Source organism: Neoarius graeffei, chromosome 28 (assembly GCF_027579695.1).
Source record: "Neoarius graeffei isolate fNeoGra1 chromosome 28, fNeoGra1.pri, whole genome shotgun sequence".
Taxonomy (NCBI): domain Eukaryota; kingdom Metazoa; phylum Chordata; class Actinopteri; order Siluriformes; family Ariidae; genus Neoarius; species Neoarius graeffei.
Genome location: NC_083596.1, coordinates 14,535,262 through 14,557,560, shown reverse-complemented (window position 1 = coordinate 14,557,560; position 22,299 = coordinate 14,535,262). Strand labels below are relative to the sequence as shown.

Genomic DNA, 22,299 nt, shown 5'->3' with positions numbered 1-22,299 from the left:
TGGGACTATTTTAAAGCTACAAGAAGCATTTGAGATTATTCAGTTCAATCTAAATTCTTTTAAGTTCTTTAAGAGAAGACAGCTAAAACAATTTTTACCAGAACCCTGCCTGGTTTCATTCCTCGACCCAACTTTACGTTACAGGGCAGGCCATTAGTTTGCTGGGTTTGATGTTGGTGGAAAACCTGTCTTTTAAATTTATGAAAATTTACTCACCAAAATTGAAGTTAAAGTTTAGTTTTTACCTTAGTTTTTTGCCTTTTTGGTGGCAATCTTTCAATCATTCTTTAGTTGACATTCAAGGAATAAATTGCAAAAAACAAGCTGGAGGTTTTTATTTTAAATATTGAACTCAACACTTACCTCAACCAATACTAAAGTGAAATAAATAGTATAATGTAACAACAAAATAATAATAAAATTAGGCTAGTGGGAAATCCTTATTTATTGTGAATGTCAAGCCCTTATTAATAACTTGCATGAATGCTGAAGCGGGATAAACGGGATAATGCAATAAGGCCGGTTCCTCGCGTCAAGCTGCTACTGTATGCATCAAAATTGGTTTATAGCCTGACTCAGGGATGTCCGTTTCATGTAAGCCAAGAAGGCTATGATAAAGCTCATCACAAGTACAACGTAGGCTACCTTTTAAAATAAGGGGTCGGAAGGCGAATCGGGAAGGCTGCATTATTTTTAATTAGCCTAACAGGCCTACTTGCAGTCCGGCTATATGCGCAACGGCAGGCCTGTGTACACGCCTCTCCGTCTCTCTCTCGCTCTCTCTGTCTCTGTGTGTGGGTGTGTGTGCGCGCGTGAAGAAAGAGCACTATGAATGAACAGAACGATACGCGACGGAATTAAATTTTTTTTTTCAAAATCGTGAGTCTGATTGTGCGGTGGGCGGCACGGTGGTGTAGTGGTTAGCGCTGTCGCCTCACAGCAAGAAGGTCCTGGGTTCGAGCCCCGGGGCCGGCGAGGGCCTTTCTGTGTGGAGTTTGCATGTTCTCCCCGTGTCCGCGTGGGTTTCCTCCGGGTGCTCCGGTTTCCCCCACAGTCCAAAGACATGCAGGTTAGGTTAACTGGTGACTCTAAATTGAGCGTAGGTGTGAATGTGGGTGTGAATGGTTGTCTGTGTCTATGTGTCAGCCCTGTGATGACCTGGCGACTTGTCCAGGGTGTACCCTGCCTTTCGCCCGTAGTCAGCTGGGATAGGCTCCAGCTTGCCTGCGACCCTGTAGAAGGATAAAGCGGATAGAGATAATGAGATGAGATGATTGTGTGGTGATAGGAATCCATTGTGTGGCGCTGCGCCACACAATGGTCTCTGTATGGGAAACCCTGAACAGCGGCTGTGATGTGAGCTGGAGAGCCGTATCGAGTTCAAGACTGCCACCAATGTGTGCTGAAAAAGTCACTAGGTATTTTTTTTTCTTTTTTTAAATTAAAGTGGTTAAAGAAAGGGTCTAAAAAAAATCACCAAATTTAGCGACAGTCTCCATGTTGGCAACACTAAAAGGGCGTTTGGCCCTGGAAATGGCTATTGATGTCCGATTTAACAAGCGGATACTACTTCCACTATTACATTTATCAGGGTTTTTTTCTAGAAAAATCTAGTATGAGGGCGCTCACCATGGCGAGGGAACGAAGCGACGGAATTAAAAGGCCGTGCGAAGCCTTTGAAAAATTGAGGCTACATTGGGACATTCTGAGGCTATCTGAGAGGGAAATTGTAACAAATTGTCTGTCAACATTGAAAAAGAAAGACGTAATCTTCTTCTGTCCCGGACAGTCTTTGGCTTTCTTCCGTTTTGTGCCGCGGGACGACATCTTTAAATGCCTAAGTGTCAACAAAAACAACTCGCGAACTACTTCTGTCAAAAGCTCCCGCGCCGGTGGGTGAAAGGTCATTCAGTCTCAAGAAATCTCGCTCTACAAGTCAGCTGACCTTGTATGTAACCCATGTCAAATCTCGCGAGAGCAGCCGCGACAAGTAAACAACATGGCGCCTCAGTCTGGAAAACGCCAATTCGGATTGTTTTTGCACCGTCTGGCGGTGTATCTGCTATGATTGGAATATTTTTGGAGTAATTATAACGTATTTGATGATCAGACACATTGTCACGTGGTGTTGCTGGGATGTTTTCACGGAGAAAAGATCGTTTTGAGAAAGATTGCATGTTGTGCAGTAGCATATAAGTGCATGGCCTAAGTGTGACTTGGGGTTCAATCGGCATTTCGGTAAGAGGGCGCACGCCGAGAGTAAGAGGGCGCAGCGCCCCTGTTCCCCGGTTTAGACGAAAGCCTGTTTGTTGTTGCACGACGTGGACGTGTTGCATGGATTTTTGAGGACGTGCACAAGTGACACGCCAAACGATCCAAATGGCAGCCATCTTGTATACGTGTACAGATAGTTAACAACAAGTATAAATCATCCTTTAATCTCCCATAGCCAAGTGCTTCAGAACCATCACTAAAGCTATAAAAGGTGACACGTGAATTAGTACATTGTGTTTTTTTGTTTTTTTTTCTCGTTTCTGTTGAAGGCCTAAAACTGACAGCATGTCAATAGGAGCATTGTGTATATTCCCTACAAACATAAATGTCCAAGCTGAGATCATACGCTCCGATCATAAACGGAATCAGCTGCGGTTTGAGAACAAATGTCTTTTTTTTTTTTTTATTGACGTCCAATATTACTACTAAGACACTTGTTGTTTTACTACAGTAAACCAGAGACTCCCGGAGCACATGGGTCAAAGGAGGTGAAGGGAAAAACACACACGTACTATCAAGTCCTCATTGACACCAGGGACTGTCCACACATAGTAAGTACACTCGTTATACAGTATACACACATTACAGTCAAGCATTTAGGGTTTCAGTCATGCAGTTTCACTTCCACACAAATACTCTCGGTCTGTTATGTGAATGGTGATTTGGATGAAATGCGTTTCCGTTGACAGTCACAGAGATCACAGACAGAAGCCGTCACATTTCTAGCCAATCACGACGACAGCAGGGCTCTGTATGCTATTCCAGGTGAGCGTCTCAACGTTTCTTCTGCAGTCGAATAAAGCAACTGGGCCTTGGTTAAAACGTGGTGTTACACGAGGGTAAGTCAAAAAGTTCTAAGACAGATGTTATAATTTCGCAAGGAATACAAAGAAGGAATTCTCCGATGGAAACATCGCTTGCAGAAGTGTTCAGACTTAAATGGAGGATATGTAGAGAAATAGCTTTGTTGTTTTCATAAATAAAGATTTTTTTTCAATTTGTCTGAGAACTTTTTGACTCGCCCTCGTATAGGAGTAAAACAGACGTGGTAGAGCTGCGGTTATTTAAGAAAAATAATTCAACACCTGACCAATCAGATTTGAGAATTCAAGAGGTATAACATACATGTACTACATCCAGTGTTCTGTGAGCTCCATGTCTTTGTGATTAGCCTGCGATGTCTCCCTTTGTCTAACCTCGTTCTGTTGTACTGTGTTTTTAGGTCTAGACTATGTGAGCCATGAGGATATTCTGCCATATAATTCCACAGATCAGGTGCCCATTCAGCACGAGCTGTTTGAGAGGTTCCTCATGTTCAACCCGTCTAAAGGTAGTCACCATGTCATTAGTGTTCAGAATGTGTTTTTCAGAGTCTGTATCGAGAATTTTTTTTTTGACCGTTAGACAATCGCTATTTAAGCGAGGGATTTCTTAAGTCAGTTTACAGGAAGTGAGTCATTTTAAACATTTATGAAATCTCATCTCATTATCTCTAGCCGCTTTATCCTGTTCTACAGGGTCGCAGGCAAGCTGGAGCCGATCCCAGCTGACTACGGGCGAAAGGCGGGGTACACCCTGGACAAGTCGCCAGGTCATCACAGGGCTGACACATAGACACAGACAACCATTCACACTCACATTCACACCTACGGTCAATTTAGAGTCACCAGTTAACCTAACCTGCATGTCTTTGGACTGTGGGGGAAACCGGAGCACCCGGAGGAAACCCACGCGGACACGGGGAGAACATGCAAACTCCGCACAGAAAGGCCCTCGCCGGCCACAGGGCTCGAACCCGGATCTTCTTGCTGTGAGGCGACAGCGCTAACCACTACACCACAGTGCCGCCCCAATGCAATAATTATTTTTTAAATTATATTGTTGATGCGTCATTTCTAGCATTTGTTTAAAGTGTACCTGTAGTGAATTTTAATTTATATTTCAAAAGATCACATATGATACCAGTGGTTCCGTCATAGAACGTTTGTCATAAGCTCTTGTCAAGTACGCGCGAGTTTTAAGTCACTGCTCCACTAGTCAGGCGTGGTCAGCGACATGTTGCCTCCTTCACGGGCCGTTCCAGCACCGGTAGTGGCGCACAGTTGTTGGTTTGTCCGATTGTCTGGGCTGCAGTGAACTGGTCACTGACTCCGTGTTGCAAACACCAGTCTAAGATAACACTTTATCAACCGATCTGCTCATAAGAAATATTTACACTTCCTCGAGCTGATCTTTGGCTGGATCGAGTTGAAGTTTAAAAAAAAAAAAAAAAAGGCACAGTTCTCAAGATTGAACTGAATTGCTGTCCTGAATCATCCGGAGCGCATAAAACCTGCGTGCCACCGCGAAACAAGTTTTACCTCCAAATAGCCCAAATATATCCTTATATTCCCTAATGGGATGTCAGACAGATTTTGTCCTGTTTATGCTGGGTGTTCCCACCGCGAAAGAGAAACCAATCTAAACCGAAAGAGTGAAAGTGATCATCATGTCATTACCTTCCCTGTGTCCGAAATCGCTCACTTGTTCACTACTCCCTCTGAGTGCACTATATAGACCCCTTTCACTGACGTCACCCGAAACCGGAAGTAAACAGACCCTGCGCCATTTTGGAAGACCAACAAACTCGTGATTAGGGGAAAATAACGGCAGCGGTATGTGAACCCATGAGAATAAAGTGGAGTGGCAAACGACTTAAACAAACAAATCTGAGCTGTTTTATTTATGATTTCTTGGCCCAACAGTAGACTTGAAAGAAACCTGTGTGAGACTTGGCAAAAAACTGTGGATATAATGGATAAGTCTGTGCATGATCTGCGGACACTTTGAGGTAAGCAAATGCAAGAAATTCAGATTTAAAACATGCTAAATTGGCCCCAAGTTGATAACTGTATGAGGAGCAAGCCTCCCAGACTTCTACAATTTAATAATAATAATAATAATTTAGGATGGTTTGGGGCTTGCTCGCTGCTGCCAGGTTGGTTGTTGAGTAGCCTGACTGTTTGTTTGTTTTTTTTCTTGCGTGTGGTATCATTGTTGACGTGAGGTTGTTTTTTGAACATGCCAATGCGGACACGATTTCCCCTGATGAGTTATGACTTCAGACGTGATGCGTGTGTGGAGGTGTGGAGTCCGCGTGATATGTGCGTAAGATAGGCTTCTCATGTGTTTGGAGATCCACGCTCCGAGACAAGCGCAAGGCTTCTCATGTGTTTGGAGATCCGCGCTCCGAGACAAGCGCAAGCGCCCCCCCCCCCCCCCAACCCCCCAAGGGAAAAAAAGGGACCCCCCGAAAATATCGGCATAGTTCGAACACTGAGTGTAGGCACTGGGTGTAAACAACAAATAGTTTACAATGTCTGGGTAGTAGTGCTGTCAAGCGATTAAAATATTTAATCGCAATTAATGTCGCGACTGTCATAGTTAACTCGCGATTAATCGCAATTTAATCGCACATTTTTGTCACATGAAAAACCATTGTAATTCTCTTATCAGCATAAAAAAGTGAATGGGCTTGCTCACCGTTCGAACTACGGGGGTACTCGGGGGATCCGAGATCCCCTGAAACAGACATGAGATCCCTTGAAAACATGATTTGGGAAATGTTGGGGGGTCTCTAAAATATTGGCAAAATTATGTTTATTGACATAGCAATCGTGTGTAATGGGAAGCATTTGCATATCCGAAGTGAGCGCGCGATGGAGAGCCGCGCTCTGAGACAAGCGCAAGCACCCCCCCAAGGGAAAAAAAAAAGGGACCCCCCGAAAATATCGGCATAGTTCGAACACTGGTTGTACCAATTTTTTTTTTTTTTTATTGCAGAGCATAACACGTCTTGTCACAGCCACTGCAAAGTCGGGCTGGAGCCGCCGATGGGAAAACGAAACTTAAACCGAGCACCGTGGCTCTTCGGGGGAGGGCAGAGGACTCTGGCTGTGCAGGGCGTGGCATCATGTCACAGAGCGTTAATCTCGCGATAAAAAAATTATCGCCATTAAAATTGAGTCAAGTTAACACGTTAATAACGCGACATTTTTGACAGCACTACTGGGTAGCAAACAGATGGCAGAACTGGTGTCAGGTCCTCCTTATGTTTCCATTCTCCCTTGCCGCGAGTCTTATCATATGGGTCAAACCCATCAATCACAGCCAGTTTCTCCACATACCATGCCCTTTCTGCAGCTGGTAATGTACTCACATAACCAGAATTATCATCCATCGTGTCACTTTACTCTCGCTCGTACTTTGTTTTATATTGTGAGTGCATGTACTTGGTCTTCCAATATGGCACCTAACAAAATCTCGCGGCGCGGTGACGTCATGTGAAAGGGGTCTATAGGGTGTAATAATCCTCACTATCATTTCGGACAGCACTACAAAATGGCGTCCTCACTATATAGTGAGTAGGGAGCGATTTTGGACACGGAGCGTATGAATAGTCTTTTATGAATGCAGAAGTGCGCACGCCGGTGTGACCGAGTAAGGTGACAAGTTTTATGTTTCATCTAATTTAGCTAATTTAAAAACTATAATATTATTTGACAGTGGGAACATAGGAAAGTATAAAGTTTCTGTCAATATGTTTATCATGCTTGTATGATTTAAAAAAAAAAAAAACTCGCAAAGATATTTCTCTCAATACATGACCTGTTCATTCTAGACCTGTTCATTCTAAACCTGTCGAACTTCGCCGCCAAAGCTCTCAACCCCAAAGTACAGCTAAATCTACTTGCACATAATGCAATGAAATAATAGATATGTGCCATAAAATAAAGATCTATTACAAGTGTTGGATCTATATTTAATCAACGTCTTCTGAAGTTACTTGACTGTGCAATGGAAACTTCTAATAAACACTTCAGAACGCTTAGCAGTTGTCGTTTCAGTTAATTATTATAGTAGATCATATAAAACAGGAGAAGACGACGACGACACCACCTCAGGTGATGCCGAGAGTGCGCACTCCGAGTTGTCTTAGTGGCTGTTATCTGTTATACTCTAAAGGCATTCGCTTACTGCTCGCGTCTTCACGTGATTAGCTTGAGGCTTTCCCTTGAAGCTAAGCATCGGTTCTTTGTTAGAGCATGCACCTGGTGTGCTCTGAGATATCACCTGCTTATCACCACCCGAAGTCGCTAAGGACACAGAAAGGCGATTACAGGTTGTGGGAGAACAGCTTTTCTCAGTACCCTAGGCCACTTGAGCTCAACACACATAAACACAGAGAATAGGAATGTTCATTCACTAAATTTCCTTCACAACTGAGAATCTCAACCCACAGAACACTGCTTGTTTACTCGCACCTGATAACCCAGAATCAACGACTGTACGCTACTTCCGGCCGGCGGGTAATTCATGGAATAAAATTGTCCACAAAAGTGCTTTTACGGGTTTTTTTTTTTGACCGAATATGCGCGTCGTCTTTTATCTGTAAGTAATACATAAAGCATGATTAATGTTGTAAGCATGACCAGTACTGGTACACTTTAAATGTATAATAATCAACCAGATTCTTAAAATATATGAGAGTTTTTCGATAGACCAAGCTCTTTGTCTTCTGTTGTCTAACTTCCCTCTGCGATTTTGTGTTTCTTTGGTCAGTGCCTCTGTTTATAGCAAGAGACACACTGCGTGCATGGCAGGAGAAGAACCATCCATGGCTGGAGTTGTCCGATGTCCACAGAGAGACTACAGAGAATATCCGAGTGACCGTCATCCCTTTCTACATGGGCATGAGGGTAAGACTGTACACTTCAGATATGCTCAAAATGTAGTTGAATTTTGGCTCATTAGTTTAAAGTGCTGATGACACGTTCTTGACATCTTTGGCGATGTTTTATAACATAAAAAGTAATTCCCGATGATCCATATATTAATTCACAAAGGCGCCTATTTTACAAGTTATGATAAACACGGCTATTTGGGCAAATTTGACGGGGCTGCAGCACCCAGGAGACGTGAAGGAGGAGGAGGAGCTATATGACGTCAGCGAAAGAACCTTCCTCCTAACTTACCAGTTTGTTGTTGATGCGACAGGTGTTCAGTTTATCATTATTAGTATTTTTATTATACATTATTATACATTATTTATATATATATATATATATATATATATATATATATAGTTATTATGCCTTCGCGTTGTGTTGCCGGCTTTTGCTCCAAAACCCACAAGGATGGGGTAAGTTTATTCAAGTTTCCCAGAGATCCCGAGCTGCATGCGAAGTGGGTGAAGCAAGTCAGGCGCACTCGTGACAAGTGGGATCCCTCACCAACATCCGTCCTGTGCTCAGAACACTTCGATTTGGATTGTTTTGACACCCTTCCCAGCTTAAAAGAATCTCTTGGGTGTTCAGTTCGGCACAAACGTGTGTTACTACCATCAGCAGTGCCTACAGTGTTGCCAGATTGGGAGGTTTCCCGCCCAGTTGGGCGGTTTCAAGTGCATTTTGGTGGGTTTTGAACATATTTTGGGCTGGAAAATGTCAGCAGTATCTGTTGCCAGATACCGCTGAAGTTTTCCAGCCCAAAATATGTTCAAAACCCACCAAAATGCACTTGAAACCGCCCAACTGGGCGGGAAACCTCCCAATCTGGCAACACTGCCAGTATTCCAGAGGGGGTCTACTAGTAGCTATGCCGGATCCAAAGACAGTCCTCCTGTCAGAACATGTGTTGTGAAATGACAAGATAAAGGTACGTAGAGCTATAGATTCTACATGATAATCATAAATGTAATCATAAAGTCGGCGTGATATCAGTCATGTAGTTGCTTGTGAAAGCTTGCGGCTTTCATGTAACTGCTGCCTAGCAATGAGAGGCAAAGGGTAAAGAGGGTAGGCTATCATTAGATTCTATTCGGAAGAGATCAACACAATTCTAGACTCCCAGAAGAGGAAGAGCTAGCACTAGAGAGTTCACCGGCGTTTTCATGCGCCATTTCCATTGAGTAGAACCAGAGTAGAACAGCCAGTGAACCGCAGCATGTTCTTCCGCTGACGTCACAACATGGCCGCGAGCCACGGACCCAGTTTTCTTGCGCTGTGCAATTAAAAGTTGGATATTCGCGTAACAACAGCTTCTTTTCACGTAATTATAACAGAAATCTAACATGTTTGCCATGTTGTATAGTTTATTTAAGAAATTGCATAGAGTCATGTTCGTGTCATCAGCCCTTTAAAGTGCTAAAGCAGTGAGAATACTGGAATGTGCAGAGGGAAAGGACTGACCTGAGAGTGTGAACTGTAAGAAAATGAAGATGGGCACAGCAGTTTCATCAGCACCATGGGGTATTTCCTGAATGCTTTGTGTTACTGCATATCTTTTGAGAGTTCAGCTGATCCTTCTGAGTAAAAGTTGATGGATAAATAGATATGGGCAATTCTTCAGCAGGGAGGCCAAAATTATGAAATTATTAAGATTGCCTTAACTTGTCGGGGCTGGATTTCCCAAAAGCCTCTTAACTAGGAGAGAGTGTGTTCATTGTGCTGCTCGCTCTACCATTTAACGATGATCTTTGTGTTACGATGCTTTTGGGAAACTCGGCACAGCTCAGCGATGTTGCTAAAGTACGGAATCCAAGGCAAAATGTAGTGAAAACCATATTTAAAAATCATCACCCCAATTATAGCAATGTCGCTTCAGAGAAATCTTGGTTTGAATTATTTTATTTTATTTTTTTTTTAGATTTTTTTTGGGGCTTTTTTCACCTTTATTGGATAGGACAGTGTAGAGACAGGACAGGAAATGAGCGGAAGAGAGAGACAGGGAGGGATCGGGAAATGACCTCGGGTCGGAATCGAACCCGGATCCCCGGATTTATGGTATGGCGCCTTAGCCACCTGAGCCACGACGCCCCTTGGTTTGAATTTTAAGAAATTAAAGTGCAGTTTTTTTCTGACAATTCCGCTACTGACTTTTCTTTCCTCCTAAAAGATTTTGCATTCAGTGTTAAACATGGGTAGTTTTTCTATGCTTTTTTTTTTTAAGGTCAAAAGATACCCCATACAGTGTAAAATTTTTATTTAGTACCATTATCTTGAGTACTGCAACTAAAAAAAAAAAAAAGTTATCACATTTTTTTAATTCCGTTATTGAAGAACTACCCATATATATAAATAAAATTTCCCAGCTTGGGATCAATAAAGTAAATCTACCCATATATATATATATATATATATATATATATATATATATATATATATATATATATATATATGGGTAGATTTACTTTATTGATCCCAAGCTGGGAAATTTTACTGCAGCAAGTTATCAGACATGTAAAAAAAAAAAGAAAAAAAATGCGCTGTACAACATAAAATAGAATTTTAAAAAAGCCCAAACAAGCCAACTATACAATATACGGATAAAAATGTAACAATAAAAAAAATCTATATATGTGCTTTGTACATGTGAACGTGCATTAATAGTGCTAAAAACAAGAATTGTGATAAATGCCGATAAAAACTGTGCAAAGGTGGCAGTATTGAACAGAAGATAAATAAAAACAAATTCTAATGTGCAAAGTGACTGACTAAACAATTAAAGGAGAACTGAAGGCAAGTTTTTTTTTTTTTAATCAAAATTCTACTTTTATTAAATATCGGAATGCATTTTTGATCGCTATTTTGTCACTGCTATAGCAAGTTATGAGTGTTTGAAATATGCTCTGTAATATATCAGTCCATATTTCAAAGCGATGGCCGTAAACGAGATTCGTTGAGACCTGTGCGAGACATCGTAGGACGGAAGTAAAACGTACAGCGGAAATCAAAGCGACCGACATCTGCCAACGTTGTCAAAAGACGCGCACGCCATCCTTCGAATGCTGATGTAATCAAGCCGGAAGTTTTGTTTGTTTGTTTTGATAGCAATCAGGAAAGTTTGAAAAAAGTAGGCAGTAATCGTCATTTAAACTCGTTTTTGTGCAATGTTTCGTTTGGAAAACAGTTTTCAAAATGGCGGCACTGACACCTGGCAGACACTTCACGTTTCGAAGTCTCACACAAGTCTCATGAAGATCGCACGGATAAGCGACGCCTGCCGTGGACCAAACGAACTAAATTCAACACGGCTAAAAACGGAATAGGCCAATAAGTATAATATTTAATTGCCAATACGAGTCACGATATAAAGTTACTAAAACCGAAAACGTAATTGAATAACACGTTAATTAAGAAATAAAGCAAGTTTAAAAATGACTTCGGTTCTCCTTTAAGCTCTGGTGGTTCAAAAGTTACAGGAGAACCAGGGTTATAAACAGGACCGTACAGTAAAGAGGTCAGAGTTCTTTTAGACAGAGGTGAGTTATGGTACAGTATGAAGGCTTGGGGCAGCAAAGATGTTTGATATTTCTCTCTGTTATTTTTTTTGGAATCCGACAGGAAGCACAGAATTCACACGTTTACTGGGTAAGTCAAAAGCTGAGAAACGATCCAAAACTATTCTACACCAAACTATTAAGAACTCAGTCCTGATGTGTTTTGCTTTTGTGGGTTTTTTTGTGTGTGTGTGTTTACGCGTGTTTTGTGAACCAGTGGCGCTACTGCATCCGTCTAGAGAACATGGGCAACGAGGTGGTGCAGCTGAGAGAGCGACACTGGAGGATCTTCAGCCTTTCAGGAACGTTGGAGACGGTCAGAGGCAGAGGAGTGGTGGGCCGGGTGAGTATCTGCAATGAAAGACAGAATAACGTTTCTTAAAATGGGAAAAATCTCCATTGCTGGAAGCTCATGACTGTCGCAGCCCAAGTACCTGGAACCCAAGGGAGCAAAATTAGTCATGTTTTCTGGGTGGGAGGGATGTCTTTAATTTATCCCCCCCCCTTCACTAGCTAAGCATCAGCATCTGTAAGCTAACGTATGCACAAGAGGGCAGATCGTGCTTTCCTCCGAGTGTGTTATGCTGAACAGCATGAGCAGCAGTTAGAAAAGATGCAGTCAGCTGGCTTTACTTGAAGGAAGCATGTTAACCTTCACCCTCTTCGTTTGCTAGCTTTTGTATGATCTGAGCTGGACGGTGGGTGGGATTTAGACAAGATCACATTAAAGGGATAGTTCGGGATTTTTGACATGAATCTGTATGGCATCCCCATCAATAGTGTCGTGCAAACACACTGACTTACCCCTGACAGCATCCTGTGAGTCCAGTTCTTGTCCAGTTTTGGTCCAGATGAAAGTAGTCCGGCAAGTTTGTTGGGGTCACGAAAGTAAAACATTTTTCGTCTCAAAACAGTACGTGTTCAAAAGAGTGATATATTTGCATCACAAAACCGTTGCCAAATAAAAAGTCAGACCTCGAAATCGCTTGGCACTATTTTCTCTCCCTTCTTATCACTGCGCGCTGCCGCCAGGTGACAGCCACGGCTGTTTCATTCATTGTTTACTGCTAGCAAAGTTAGCGACAACATGTCTGACTACGACAGCGACGTTGAAAACATTGACTTCATCTCACAGCCAAAGGGATATCTTTATGAACCCGAATATACAGATGAAGAAATTCGCCAGATGGAGTTAGAACGGGCAGAGAGAGAAAGGGTGGACAGAGAAGTGGAAGAAGGTGAAGCTGGAGCCGCAGCTTGTTGGCGCCGCTGATCTGAACTCCTAATCACTGCCAAACAATGGGAAAGGTGTTAATTCCTGCGCAGATGTCAACATGACAGCGCGCAGTGATACCGAGGGAGACAAAATATAGCGCCAAATAATTGCGAGGTCTGACTTTTTATTTGGCAACGGTTTTGTGATGCAAATATATCACTCTTTTGGACACATACTGTTTTGAGAAGAAAAACGTTTTACTTTCATGACCCCAACAAACTTGCCGGACTACTTTCGTCTGGACCAAAACTAGACAAGAACTGGACTCTCAGGATGCTGTCGGGGGTAAGTCAGTGTGTTTGCACGACACTGTTGACGGGGATGCCATACAGATTCATGTCAAAAATCCCGAACTATTGCTTTAAGGAGGAATATCACAAATCAGCTTCAAACTCCAAAAAAAAAAAAAAAGTAGTAATTGTAGCTGTTATACGGGATTAATTATAACCTGTGAGGTGTCCAGGCTGTCTCTAAGGCTGCTGGGCCATAGAAGGTTCACGCTGCATGCTGCACGCTACACGCTACACGTTCACGTGAAGAACCGGACCCTGGGCCATTAAACTTCATGCTTGGATGTTCACGTGTTGCGTCTGTTCTACTTTGACCGAGTAACCAACAATATGGACTCTTCGGATGACGACGATTGCCTCATTCTGCTTTTACTGAGACAGAGGAAGAGAAAAAGGAACAGAATTTGGAGCCGAGAACACTTCCTTCTGAGAGAAACCCGTGGTGAATTTCACCGAACATTCTATAATCTGCTTGACAATCCCGATGAAGAACTATTTTTCAATTATACCATTCAATTATATTTTTTCTGAAGTTTTCCCCTGAAAGCATAGAGTTATCTCCCTAGACCCGTTCTGATTGGCTGGCGCGGCGGTGACCGCATGCATTGACTGGAATTTCCATCTTCACGCCTAGAAAAAAGTGTGCATGTTCATTTCACGCTTCACGCGTGAAGTGTGCAGCGTGCAACGTGAACGCCGTTCTATGGCCCAGAGCAAGTCATGCTACGTTTGTCCACTTTTCTTTACACGCGTGTAGCGTGTAGTGTGCAGCGTGCAGCGTGAACCTTCTATGGCCCAGCAGCCTAAGCAATGCTCTGAAGTTAATTAAAAAAAAAAACACAACTAGACAGGGACACTCTAACGAGTGCAAACCCCGCCTTTTCCCTATTAAAATACATTGGGCGAAAATTTCGAAGTTCTGCCATGACCTTGACCTTTGACCTCCAAAATTTAATGGTTTCCTTCCTGGGTGATTGGCAACACATCTACAAAATTTGGTCCAAATCGATCCATTGGTTCTTGAGATATCTTGCAGACAGACAGACAGATACACACACACACACACAGACTGACGCAGGTGAAAATAATAACCCCTCCGACTACTGTCGGCGGGGTTAATAATTCAGTGCAGTGACTGGCTCCTGCAGAAGCCCTGACGGATCGTACTGTTTCTTCACCTTTTACCCAGTAACTTTTCCCCTAGTTGGATCACACAAGAATGTATAAAAAGCTACAGCTATTTCAGTGAGGTGACGTGCTGCTGTTCTAGAACATGCACTCGGACAACTGTGTACACAGTGTACGCTGCTTTAACATCAGTTTGTTTTTGTTTTTTGTTTTTTTTGGGGGGAACAACATATACAGACCTGCCATTTGTGTGTTTTTTTTATTGTTCAGAAGCAAAAATGTTCTCTTGATGTTATGTTTGTATCACTTTTTTTCTTTCTTGAATAAACATTTGTTAGAAATTCTGTGTTTTTGTTCTGCTGCAAAGAATATGTAAATCAGGGTCATAGATTAATCGTGTGTGTGTGATAGGAGCCTGTATTGTCCAAAGAGCAGCCAGCGTTCCAGTATAGCAGTCACGTCTCACTACAGGCCCCCAGCGGACACATGTGGTGAGTGTTACATTCACGTGTAAAATGTTAAAGTGCATATTACGGGTAAATTCAGGAGCAAGATCAATGTAATTCTCCTATTTTATATTAAACTTTGGTCAAATATCTGTCACATTTTACATTTTGTGCAATTTTTTACCTTGCGCAATACCAGAAAAATTCAGTTGAAATCAAGCCATTTGAGGTGAATTGGTCCGCCTCTGAAAAAACTTGCCGTTTGGATTTCCCGGGAAACATCGATTTTCGTGACGTCGCGTGCGGGATGCCTCCTTCTGAATCCTACGTCAGCGCTGGTTTGTTTGAGAAAACAACCTGGTGGTTTTCTGCAAATTTCTTCAACGTTATCAAGTAATTTATTAAAATGGTTAACAGATGTATCGTAGGAGGGTGTAGCAACACCAATCTTGATGGGATTAGTACTCATCGTTTCCCAAAAGACCGGACAGTGAGAGAGAAATGGGAGCGCTTGGTCTACACAGGCTGTGCACTGAAACCGTCGCGCAGCCTGCTGGCGCTTCCGCAGGTAACGTCACGAATCTGGCTCCAGACTCCCTTGGGATTTTTCCAGACGCGTTTTATTTTTTTCTGCTGTAGACAGATGGCCTTGTGCAAAATTACCCTTCTGGATGAGTGTGTAAAGGGACATACTTTCATAAAAAAAAAAAATTGGTCCAGAATATGCACTTTAAGTCATTCACATGTATTTTTCAGTGCAGCATGATAAAGATTATTATATAGTAATGATGATTTATTACTTCTCGAGATTATCTGCCAAAATGCGCATCTTCTTGACCCAGTAATTATAATAATAATTAACAATTGGAGGATTATGGTGTACTGAGTAACTTTGTAGTATTTTCTTATTCTCTCGGTGATCTTTCTATTCAGCAAATGGCTCACAGCTTGGCCGTTGTTTCAGACATACTACTGAAAACTTTCATATCAATATTGGTGTGGTATCCATCCATGTGGGTAGAAATTAGAGATGTGTGTATGTAAGTATCTCGTCTCGTCTCTCGTCTCGTCTTCTTCCGCTTTATCCGGGACCGGGTCGCGGAGGCAGCAGTCTAAGCAGGGAAGCCCAAACTTCCCTTTCCCCAGACACCTCGGCCAGCTCCTCGGGAAGAACACCGAGGCGTTCCCAGGCCAGCCGAGAGACTTAGTCCCTCCAGCGTGTTCTGGGTCTTCCCCGGGGCCTCCTCCGAGACGAGACGAGAGTATGCAAGTATGTTTTCATTCAACAAAGTTGACAGCAGATTCTCAGGTTTGGTTCATATCTTTGTTCAGTGCATGTTGGAAAAAGTATGTGAACCTAGAGGTCTGCGCGGGTCAGATTTTTCAGTCCCGCTCCCGCCCGCATTGTGCAGTCCCGCTCCCGCCCGCAAAGAATTATGATTTTCAGTCCCGCTCCCGCCCGCGCCCACAGAAAAATTATGATTTTCAGTCCCGCTCCCGCCCGCGCCTGCCATATTTTGTCCCGCTCCCGCCCGCAAACCCCGCATGATGCAGACGTTTGCGTTATTTCTCAGGAAAGTTCTTGTCTTGACACAGCGTGATGGTGCCCCGCCCCCTACTTTGAGTGGATTTGAGCATAAATATCTACAGCTCACGTTCACGTTTATTATTTACCTTGTTTCTTAATTCAGCATGTAGTGCCTCTAATAATAATAATAATAATAATAATAATAATAATTAGTGCTGTCAAGCGATTAAAATATTTAATCGTGAATCGCACATTTTTATCACATGAGAAACCATTGTAATTCTCTGATCAGCATAAAAAAGTGAATGGGCTTGCTTTGTACCAATGGTGTTTTTTTTAAATTTTTTTTTTTTTTATTGCAAAGCAGAGCTAGTAAGAGAAGTGAATTGATTTACTGCTTGAGTTAGTCTACAACTCTAATCAGAGAGACAGGTTACACAGTGACGGTAGGCTTGACTCAATGCTATCCCAGAAATCCTTCCTGTAATATGCAAATTTGGCTGTCCAATCAGAGGCGGCCAAATTTGCATATTACAGGAAGGATTTCTGGGATAGCATTGAGTCAAGCCTACCGTCACTGTGTAACCTGTCTCTCTGATTAGAGTTGTAGACTAACGCAAGCAGTAAATCACTTCACTCATGGTTCTCTTGCTAGCTGGGTGTGAACTGCGAGTCATTAGAGTGATCAAAGGATTTCCCGTTAGGGTGATCAATGGCAAATTTAAGATGCCATTCCTCACTCAATCTGGCAATCTGACTCTCTGCAAATTTAGGCAGCTTAAAATGTTTTTATTAATGCCAAATAAAATATCCAGCACAAATTATATATGATAGACATAAATTAATAATTTATAAATTTTATTTCAAACACCGTTTTTAGTTAGCGGGACTGCAGCTTATCACCGCTCCCGCCCGCGCCGCATATGTGCACTCCCGCTCCCGCCCGCCCGCGCATATGTGCACTTCCGGTCCCGTCCGCGCCCGCAATGAGCTTTCAAAATTTGTCCCGCACTGCACTGCTTTGCGGCGGGTCCCGCTGGACTCCCGCGGGAGTGCAGGGCTCTATGTGAACCTCTAGACTAATGATTTCAAGATAAGCTAATTGGAGTCAGGAGTTGTTAAACCTGGAGTCCAACCAGTGAAACAAGTTTGGAGATGTTGGGTTAGAGATGCTTTTGACATTCAACCATTTTGAGTTTGCTATTACAAAAGCATCTGCTGATGGTGAACCATGCCTCGCAAAAAAAAAAAAAAAGTGATCTCAGAAGATCAAGAATTGTTGATTTGCGTCAAACCTGGAAAGCAATTTCAAAGGGATTAGATGTTCATGAGTCCACAGTTAGACAAATGAGATTTTGGTACTGTGGTCAGTCTTTCTAAAAGTGGTCGCCCAGCCAAGATTACTCCAAAGGCTCGATATGTAATCCTCAATGAGGTAAAGAAGAACCCTGGTCATGGGAAATGGCTAATATCGCTTCATGAGTCTACCATATGCAAAACATTCAATAGGCAGGGTGTTCATGGCAGGTCACCATGGAGGAAGCCTCTGCTGTCCAAAAAAAACCCCTGCTGTATACCTGAATTTGCCGAAGAGCACCTTGACAATGTTTTGTGGACTGATGAAATGGATACTGTCAATACGTTACATCCTTAACAGGACAGTTTTATGACCGCTTTGTGCTGCTCTGTACTTTCATGCAGTTACTGTCGGTAGGCGACTGTTACATTGCATCACTGCTTTTTAATGGTTCTGTGTACTGTCTGTCTGTTAAGCCCACTATTTGTATGAAAATCACTTTATGAAACTGCAGTGAGTGCACTGTGACTTTGATGCGAAGTGCTGATTATCAGAGCAATTGGAAGTCGAGTTGGACAAACACGGGGTGAATATCCAGCCAAAATATTTGGGATGCGATATAGTAAAAATACTCGTGTATTCCAGCTGGATCGCAAGCTAACTTGATTACACTTCGTTAGAAGATGCAGTCTGGAGTTCGTCTGACTCGGTGACCTAAGTGAAGTTTTATATTTGTAGTTAAATTTGTGGCAGCATAGGGAAACCCTTTCGATATAGTTTCAGGCTTTCGTGAACTGAAACGTGTCTATTTGGTCTCTCGGTCTCAAGTAAAGTTCTAGCTTTTGTGAATACATTTGCTTTCTTAAAGAATAAGGCCAAACAAAAAAAAATTGTTTCCTGTTACATGCCTTGAAAAATTAGGGTAGGTCGGTAGGGATATGTATACATTTTTTTTTTTGGAAGAAATGTTTCCATGGCTATCACCACTCCCCCCCCCCCCCCCCCCCCCCCCCCCCCCCATATTCAGAATAAAATATCCACCCACCCAGCACTCTGTTTGCAGGTATTCTGTTTTCAGAAATAAACACTAAAGAACACTTTTTTTTCAAAGATTTATTTCGAACCATACACAAACTTCTCACACTGAACATGTGCGTTGAACTGTAAAGATCAGCTGCTCAATGTCTACTTCCTACGGAAGCCGAGAGAGGCCCTTCATATAATCCTTTTTTTTTATTCACCTTGTTATCCCGAGATAACGACATAATTAATTCAGGATCTCGAGAAAACAACACAACTAATTCGAGATCTCGAGAAAACAAAACCGTTATTTCGAGATCTCGAGAAAACAAAACAATTCTTCTGTGATCTTGAGAAAACAAAACAATTATTTCATGATCTTGAGTAAACAGCTGAGAAATGGTTCATTCAGGTGCGCCAAGAGACTTGTGATATGCTGACTTTGGGGCTATTTCTCATTCTGTGTAGACGCAACTTTGGTCATTAGAATGTCTGGAATAATCTCCTCTGGGACCCCCCTCTCTCTCAAGGCATCGTAAAAAGCCATTTCTGCTCTGTTACATGTCTACCAATTTCTAAGTCTTCGTTGTCTGACCCACAGGGGGCGCAGCTCTGCTAGAAATCTCAGCTGTTTTCTCGAGATCATGAAATAATTTTGTTTTTTCGAGATCACGGAATAATTGTCTTGTTTTCTCGAGATCACGGAATAATTTTGTTTTCTTGAGATCTCGAATTAGTTGTGTTGTTTTCTCGACATCCTGAATTAATTATGTCGTTATCTCGGAATAACAAGGTGAATAAAAAAAGATTATATGAAGGGCCTCTCTCGGCTTCGGTAACTTCCCGTATGGCCTGTAGCAAACATCTTTTATGCCTTTTTGAAGGCACTCGTCACGTACTTGAATAACTGTGTGGCAGTGGGGGCGTGGCCAAGCAGCAGTCTGGGAATGGAGGGCGGGGTCGGGGAAGGTAAGTGGTGAAGTCATTCCGCCTGCTGTCGGACTGTAAGAGTTCCTGATGTGGGTGGAGCACAGAAGCACGGCAGGCGAGAGTTGATGTTTACACACAAACACTTTGAGCTTTCTTTCTCTCTCTCTCTCTCTCTCTCTCTCTCTCTCTCTCTCTCTCTCTCTCTCAAACTCACTCACTCACACATGCGTTGTGGTTGGGGATAGAGCCCCCCCCCTTTTCTTTGCTCTCTCTGTCCTTTTATGCTCCATCCCTGTAACAAACAGCAGGTGGAATGACTTAGCCACTTACCTTCCCCGACCCCGCCCTCCATTCACAGACTGCTGCTTGGCCACGCCCCCGCTGCCACAAACTGTTTTAAATCTTTTTCTCAGATCAGGTTTAACACCGAGTCTTTAAGACAATCTGGACAGATGTCTGTTCTTCCAAATCCACTGCTATAGTAGGCTATTTCAACAGGATCTGCACAGTTGAGAGACATTCTGACACCACAAACTGAGGCAAGAAAATGTTCGGGGGGTATTACTGGCACCCCGCAAGAGTACTCGAACTCTTAACAGCAACACAGTGAGTGCTGTTTGTTGTCGGTGTGTCAACCGATGCTTCGCGTAGATTATTTCTATATTTACTCTAGAACTACCAGTACAAGCTAACAAATCTTCAATGTCTTTAAATGTCTCTTTTTCTAGCGACATAATTTGTCTAAGACTGGGCTTGCGATGTGCAAGACGCGCGTCTTTCAGCACACAAACCACCGCCATTTTTGTTGCTTCCTGTTAGAGGTAGTCACGTGCATGCGTACAATCGGCCGTTTATGATGCGAGAGACACTCACGCTATGCGTAACATACGGACGTTGGTCTATGATCAGGGACAACCACGCTGTGTGTAGACTGAGAGGGGGTCGGAGTCATGGCGGGGGTCGGTCGGGTAACCGAAAACAAAGATTTTTTTTTTTGGCCTAAGCGTTAAAGTACACTCTCGGGAAATAAAATACGTTATTATACCTTTAGGGATACAGTGGCTTGTCACTGGAGCAGTACCCTCAAAGGTACTTATTTGTACCCTTTATATACTGCTTGGAAACATGTATGTACCTTTTTGGCCCTAAAAGGGTACACACAGTTACCCCGAGGTCCAATACTGAGCCCTAGGAGGTACATTAATGTAGATTGTACCTTGGGGTATGCAAATGGACTCTTACTGAACCTCTGTTTCTGACGGTATATATATAAGGGACTGGGTGGGGGGTTTTATTTTAATTTTTTTTATTTTATTATTTTTTTGGGATGGCTTTCCTCATTTTTGTGCTAAAACATGGTCTGATCACTCTAGACTAAGGTCCAAGTACTTGTCCCACATGCGCTTGTTTTTATCCCCCGCTGGCTGAAAGGCCCGAAGGGGGATTATGTCATGGCAATGTCCGTCCCGGGAAGGGTGCTCATCTTCCGAAATCAACTCCTCTCACAATTTTTGGAGGAATTTCACAAAACTTGACAGGATTCTTTGTTATATGTTGGTAATACGCATATTGCAGTTTCGTTCAATTCGGTCGCATTTTACCGGAGTTGAGGCAGAGTTGCCAGCGGCGGATATTGTGCTCTCAGAGCACTCTTGTTGTGTGCGCGCATGTGCGCGCATGCATCAGGACAATTGTTTTGTGCCACAGACCAGAGGTGCTGCAGGTGGAATAAAGATGAATTTGAGTTGCTGTCGTAGCCTTTTCATCAGATATTTTATTTACGAAAGATCATAACTTGATCCTTCAGTGGATCTTTTAAATACGCTCAACTGTCATTTGCTCCGAAAGTTGCATCACAAAAGTGATTTTTGCTTTTTTGTCGTTTGCTCAAACTGGAAAAATTCCATTGTACTTGAGTTGTTGCTTAGTGACAAACTTCAGCGTTAATGCAGATTTATTGCTGGCCCATAAATCAGTTTATGCTTAAAGATCTGCAGAAGCAGATTGATGTTAATTTAGGAACTAGTATTTTTGACATCTAGCTTTGATTTCAGTTACTGATGGCTGATCTGCTGATCAGAAATTTGGTCATTGTGATGTATGTTTATTTCTGTAATATCTTTAAAAAAACAACAACAACATCAGGCCATTCTGTGGCTGGGAAGTTATTTAATTTGAAGGGATTCCCAAGCAAATACTGTGCATGAAATCGCTCACTTCGCACAGTCAGCCAGACAGAGGAAGTCCATATGCGCATGTGCACGCTTGTCTTCGTCTTTTTCTTCATCTTTTGGGTTTTATGGCAGCTGGCATCCAGTTTTGCATTCCTGCCATCTACAGGTTTACCTTTGACCGTGCACTGACGGTTACATCATTTTGTCATGAAATGAACAGCTGATCACACTGATATTTTATTAGTTTGGTCCTGCATTTCCTTTCCTTCGCAACATAACATCATCTCGCCTTCCTTTACTGTAGTCGGTCTTTCACGTTTCATTCGCACACTCACGTCCTCCGTTTTTCTCTCCTGTTTCAAATTTGTATCCCACGATGTCTTGTGCGAACGGGGAAAGCTCATCATGATGTAGTATCTTGTATTGTCTCATGGTGAAGCAAGAAAAAATAACACAGAATTTAGGGCCATGTGGCCCTAAATTCATTAATTGTTTTATTTTAAAAAAACTAATAAAATTGGAAGTCTGTGATTCGAATTCAGTAGCTTTCGGTCCACTAAACAAAAATAATCAGGTGTCAGGGAAAATTCATTTTATGACCTACACTTGTAAAATCT

The 22,299-nt window shown here is 42.5% G+C and overlaps 1 protein-coding gene across 3 annotated transcripts in view; it reads left to right on the top strand.

The window, feature by feature from the left end:
* poldip2 (polymerase (DNA-directed), delta interacting protein 2) overlaps nucleotides 1-22,299 on the top strand; it is a 59,937-nt gene that overhangs the window by 18,206 nt on the left and 19,432 nt on the right. For all 3 annotated transcript variants that reach the window (XM_060912187.1, XM_060912186.1, XM_060912185.1), the window contains exons 4-10: nucleotides 2,726-2,825; nucleotides 2,964-3,039; nucleotides 3,497-3,604; nucleotides 7,876-8,012; nucleotides 11,658-11,684; nucleotides 11,811-11,936; nucleotides 14,699-14,778. In XM_060912187.1, the coding sequence (XP_060768170.1) occupies nucleotides 2,726-2,825; nucleotides 2,964-3,039; nucleotides 3,497-3,604; nucleotides 7,876-8,012; nucleotides 11,658-11,684; nucleotides 11,811-11,936; nucleotides 14,699-14,778 (654 nt within the window). The remainder of the gene's footprint in view (nucleotides 1-2,725; nucleotides 2,826-2,963; nucleotides 3,040-3,496; nucleotides 3,605-7,875; nucleotides 8,013-11,657; nucleotides 11,685-11,810; nucleotides 11,937-14,698; nucleotides 14,779-22,299) is intronic.